The sequence below is a fragment of the Octopus bimaculoides genome, chromosome 30 (genome assembly GCF_001194135.2).
Source record: "Octopus bimaculoides isolate UCB-OBI-ISO-001 chromosome 30, ASM119413v2, whole genome shotgun sequence".
NCBI lineage: Eukaryota > Metazoa > Mollusca > Cephalopoda > Octopoda > Octopodidae > Octopus > Octopus bimaculoides.
The window spans coordinates 845,748-851,976 of NC_069010.1; the positions used below are offsets into that span (position 1 = coordinate 845,748).

At 36.3% G+C, this 6,229-nt stretch overlaps 1 protein-coding gene across 1 annotated transcript in view; it reads right to left on the reverse strand.

Moving 5' to 3' along the window:
* Window positions 1–291: 291 nt before the first annotated feature.
* LOC106876262 (leucine-rich repeat and immunoglobulin-like domain-containing nogo receptor-interacting protein 3) overlaps window positions 292–6,229 on the reverse strand; it is a 15,757-nt gene continuing 9,819 nt past the window's right edge. Inside the window, exons 2-3 of the mRNA XM_014924752.1 lie at window positions 3,771–3,842; window positions 292–367 (exon numbers count right to left, since the gene is read on the reverse strand). Coding sequence (XP_014780238.1) covers window positions 292–367; window positions 3,771–3,842 — 148 coding nt within the window. The remainder of the gene's footprint in view (window positions 368–3,770; window positions 3,843–6,229) is intronic.

Here is a 6,229-nt window from a genome sequence, read left to right on the forward strand (position 1 = left end):
TGAGCATGAATTTTTCAAACAAAATCTGCATAAATATATATTCCGTAATATAACCACCAACAGACACAAATACAAACATACATATTCACATACAATTATACATTTATACACAAAATGTTAGACATTAATGCAGATACATACAGACACAAACAATCGTGGACACCTTCATACACTCAGACACGAAAATGGTAGCAGAATATAAGTTAGAGATACAGAGAGAGAAAGAAAGATGAGAAGACATTAAGTCCCAAGAAAATTTTCGTGAATGAAATATCAAAAAATTTAACCAACTTACAATGACTTTAAATTTGGAAGATTTTCAAAGGCTCCGTGTGACATGGTAGTGATCTGATTGTTTCTAAGATCTCTGAAACATAAAACACAGTTCAAAAGAAAGATTGTTAAAAAGATTTCTGATAAAATATTAAATCTTGTATCTTCAGAATCATATGAGGAAAAAGAGGACGATGAAGGAGAAAATGGCAGGGATGATGATGATGATGAGGGGGGGGGCGATGTTGACGGTAAATGTTGTAATAATGACGGTGAGGAGGAAAAGGGTGAGAATGATGACGATTATCATTGAAAACGACGAGAAAAGCTACTGATGAAATGGTGATGACGACATTAATTATTATGATGTTCATAACGACGGTGATGATGATCCTGAATGCTAGAAATGGCTGAGAAATTGGTGGCTGCGAAGATGGTACAATTATTAAACAAATTGGAGGAATGATATTCCAGGTAAAATGTTAAAAATCGTCGAACATAAAAACATATCAACCAACTTAAAAACAAATTCAGGGAAAAATAGTCACAAGAAGTGAAATTCTCATGGAAGTATTGTACGACACATTTGAGGTACCAACACAGAAACAATTTGTAACTACACGTTCTAGCACCAGAAAACGAAAAAGAACGGAAACACTGGAATTGAACCCTAAGCGTAAGAGATATTAAAATTCCGAGCGGAGTTTAATACTCAAGTGGAGAATTTAGGGGAGACTAATTCTAAAAAGGAGAGATGTAGTGGAAAGATTCTGACAGCCTTATAACTGACTAAAAGTAGACACACACATTTCCATTAAATAGAGAACTGTCTAGTCGTAAGCAACTGATTGTGAACAATTTATTGGTAAGCATTTCCCTGTGATCCGTTGGCAGAGAGCTTCGAGTCTCGTGTGATAGTAATCGTATTGTGTCGTGCATATAGTTTCTTTCTCCCTCTTCGTTAAATTATATACCCAACATCAAGATATAAAATGTATTCAGCGCTAACATTATCACAACACGACGAACCTACATATTGTCAAAGGTCGCCCGCAGTACAATCAGTTGTACATTATTGATGCATCACAAAATGGAAGCTCTGCCTCACAGAGTGGAAGCATCAGAACTTACAATGCTTCCCTCAAACAATGGTTGTCATGTTGTGCAACAAGTAAATCCTTATGTTGAGTTATATAGGAACAGGCAATTAATTGAACAAGAGATTGAAAGTGTCAGGAGTGAAAATGTACAATTACGAAAGTGGGAACTACACTTCAGAATAAGGGTTGATATAAGGCGTTACAATTTTTCCACAAGCAATAAAATAGCTGCACCCTGATAAACAGAGACATTCTTGTCTAATCGCATACACATCGTTCAATCTGGATCCAATGTGTTATCCACTTCTGTTCCCTCATCGCACTTTGAGATTCTATATGTGCAGAAACACAGAACACCACTCGCATTCGGTTCACGATGCAACTGTTCCGTTACACAGACCAATTCAAAATGGTCTGTGTAACGGAACAGGACTGGCCCTCCATCAACACTCGATTGAAGCCTCAATAATAATTGGCACACTGATCAAGAGACGTATTCTCATTCCCAGGGTAAGGCTGGCACCGAGAGACCTAATACCGTTCGCTTGACATTTTCAATGATTATCAATAAATTACAAAGGCAGACATTTGATAAAGTGGGGCTGTTCTCTCCTAAACCTGTGTTCAGCCATGGTCAGCTATATGTTGTTTCTCAAGGGCTCGCAAATTATCTGATCTGAAAGTTAAAGTTATCAACACTGACAAGCAAGAGAAAAGAAGAGAGAGAACTTACACGAATAACAATCTGCAAAGAAGTATTGGATTAAAAGGTATACACAAATAGAAATGTGTATTGGCTCTGACCCATCGCCTTGGCTTATGAGTTATCAACGATATGGTTTTCAGACGATGCCATGATTAAATTTTCACACCTGGGAAATAATGATCTCTATATTTACGTATAAAATAATTTTTTTGCTAGAATATTTTTGTTTTCTAGATATGAAATTGTGACCATGTAAATTTTACAATGTAATTTTTATCTCTTTATGGGGGAAATGGAAAAAAAAGAGTGAATATTCATTCTATTATTGCTGTGTATTACGAAAATGATGATGATGATGATGATGATGATGATGATGATGATGATGATGATGATGATGATGATGATGATGATGACGATGATGATGATGATGATGATGATGATGATGATAATGATGATGATGACGACGATCATGAATACGATGTTGAAGATTGTTATTATGATGAGGATGAGAAAGCGGATAAGAATGTTGATATTGATATATTATCACTGACTACTCTAAGAATTCAGATGAAAAAGAAGAGGAAGAGAAGGAGGAGTAGAGCGAAATGAAAAATTCCTATAGATTACTCAACAATAGATTAGTTCAACAAAGGTATTTTCTTTTCCGTTGATCTTTAGCCACTGAAGAACGAAGAGCAATTGCAACAGCTCAGAGAAGCGACTTTCGATTATGATCCAGAAATTCATTATGCAGATGACAGGAAACCGCACAAATCATCTCCATTAGGCAGCCACTTCACCTGTTGGGTTCGGCCCACCATGCCCACCTTCACACTTTCATCCTCCTTTCCTATCTCCGAACAAAAAATTGCGGCCATCTTCCACTCCGGATCCATCGACGGTGGGACTCTTCCCACCCCAACTCTGACAATTCCTCTGTCTAAACTGTTTATTTTTATTTTCAAAATCAGTGAATACATTTCTAAATCAGTGAATACATTTCTAAATCAGTGAATACATTTCTAAATCAGTGAATACATTTCTAAATCAGTGAATACATTTCTAAATCAGTGAATACATTTCTAAATCAGTGAATACATTTCTAAATCTCAATACTTTATCGTGTTACTACCGTATAAATCTCTTGCCTTCGAAACGCAGAGGAGATGGAACAGGGACAACTGACGAAGGGTTATACTCTTTATGTTGCATGTCTCGTCTCTGCTTTTTTCGTTGTTCGAAAAAAGTTCGTTTTCTGTTTTCGTTTTTATGTTTTCCAATTTCAGCACCTCTTGCAATTATCAAGTTAAAAATAATTCATATTAATGAAGAAGTATCTAAAAAAAGTGAGAATTAATATATTTCTATACGTTCTTTTCTTTTTTTGAAGTGTGTATAAATTTTTCAAACGAGCTCTGCATAAATATATATTTCATAATACACCCACATTATAGACACAAATACAAACATACATATTTACATACAATCGTACACTTATAGACAAAATGTTAAACATTGATGCAGAGACATACAGACACAAACAATCGTAGACACTTTCATACATATAACAACATGAAAATAGTAGCAGAATATAAGTTAGAGATATAGTGAGAAAAAGAAAGATGAGAAAGTATTAAGTTCCTAGAAAAAATTCGTAAATAAAATAGTATCAAAACACTAAACCAACTTACATTTTCTGTAAACTTGGATGATTTTGAAAGACTCCTTGTGGGAGGGTCTTGATTTGATTTTGACGAAGATTTCTGAAACATAAAACACAGTTCAAAAGAAAAATTGTAAAAAAGTCTTCTGAATGAAATAGCTGTACCTTAAAAACAGAGACATTCTTGTTTATCCCTGGAATACATTTGCAGAGTGACTCGCATACACATTGTGCCATCTAGTTCTAATGAGTTATCCACTTCTATTCCCTCATGGAAAGTTCGGATGGCACTGTGAGATTCTACATGTGGCGAAACACAGAACATCCGCTCGCAATCGACTCACGATGCAATTGAGGGTTGCAAATTGCAGTACCTTGGGGACCATCAGGCACAGTTGTTCGTAGAGTGGGGCAATGGACTTATGGACTATCTGCAGAGAGGAGCTGATGAGAATGTTGAGCCAGGAGCAGTCCTCAGAATATGCATTAATATTATCAGGATGCAATGGCGATTGTAGCAAAGTATGGTAAACCTGATTTATTTGTCACGTATACATGCAACCCTAAGTGCCGTGAGATAGAAAATAATCTGAAGCGAAATGCGTCTTCTGGAACCCGACCAGATTTGGTTGCAAGAGTGTACAAGTTGCATCTCACCAAAGTTCTGAAGGATATAAAGGACGTAATTGATGTATTAATAGCTCATGCCCATATCATCGTGTTTCAAAAGAGAGGACTTCCAAACTGTCACATTCTGGTAGACAAAGTGTAGATCAGAGATTATGTAGATAGAATGGCATCAGCAGAAATTTCTCATTCAAATGATGGCCCCCGTCTTGCATAATTTAATTAAGAAATTCATGATACATGGCCTTTGTATGGGGAATGGCGCTTGGGCCCAAAATGTTTCCCAAGAACTATAGAAATGAGACACTCCTAAATATTAATGGATATCCAGATTACAGGAGGCGCAATAATGGGATCACAGCACAAGTTGAATGCCACTCTGTTGACAGCAGGTATGTTGTTCCATACAATTCTTACCTGTTAAAGCAATTCCGAGCTCATATTGATATGGAAGTTTGCTCCTCTGTAAAAAGTGCGAAGTACATCTGCAAGTATGTCTACAAAGGTCAAGATAGCGGTTTAGGTGAGGTAAGGAATGATGCGACGGCAAAAGGCAAGCAAATTCACAAAACCATGGTGAAATCATCAATTATTGGGTTGGCAACTAAGTTCCTGTTTTTTTTTTTATTTTGGAATTTATTGCATTTTAAAATTTTGGAATCTATTTTTTTCGAGAATTCTATTTTTGAATCATTTTGTAATCTATTTGTTTTTTTACCATTTAATTTTAGTTAATTTTTGTTTATTTTTCAGATCATTAAAATGGAATGTCAAGCTAAGAAAAACGAGCATTTTCGACACCTCCTTCATTTTGCTTTTAATCAAGGTTCAAAGGCCGCAAATGTTGCTCGCGACATTTGTTCTGTGTATGGAGAGGGTGCCATAGCTTAAAGAACCACTCGTGATTGGTGTACCAAGTTCAAAAAGGGTAATTTTGATCTTAAAGACGCACCTAGTTCTGGCCGTCCAGTTGAGTTCGATGAAGAGCGACTTAACCAACTTTTGCACGAAAATTCTCGTCAAACGACAAGGGAACTAGCAGAGAATATGGAATGCTCCCACACTGCTATAGAGAAGTATCTATCTATCTAAAATCAACGAGCCACAATATCCGCTGACTTTCTTGCCCGTCACCGCTCAACTAATGGACACGACTAATGTCGTAGAAATCATTCTCTTATTCCTCATCAACTATGTATGTATGCATGTATGTATGTATGTATGTATGTATGTCTGTATGTATGTATGTATGTAAGGTAGCAGCTCTCTCATCTAAGGCTAGGACCATGCACTGCAATAGCTTGGGATTCAAGTGCCCACAGCTATTTAACGCTTTGCTAAAACATCTGAGGGATCTCAATGCAGTGAGGGTAGATGTTTTCAAAAACAATTTGACCTCTTACTATCCAAGATCCCAGATGAACCAATATCAAGGTAGGAAACTCAAAAGTGGGCAGCAGTATCGAACTCTCTCCTTCACCAAACGCCAATTCTATAGAATGGGCCAATTAAAAGGTGATTACACTGACGGTGCCCCAGCATGACCTCAGCATCAGGGCTAAAACATATAAAATAAAATATATATATATATATATATATATATATATATATACACACACACACACATAAATTATTTTATTCTTTTACGTATGAGCACCGACTTTAATCGAACAAATCGACCCCAGGACTTATTAATTATAAGCCTAGTACTTATTCTATCAATCTATTTTGTTGAACCGCTAGTTTACAGTGACGTAAATACATCATCGGTTGTCAAGAGATGGTTGGGGGACAAACAGACACAACAGATATACATATAAATACATATATATCTGTATGAATGTATGTATGTGTGCGTGT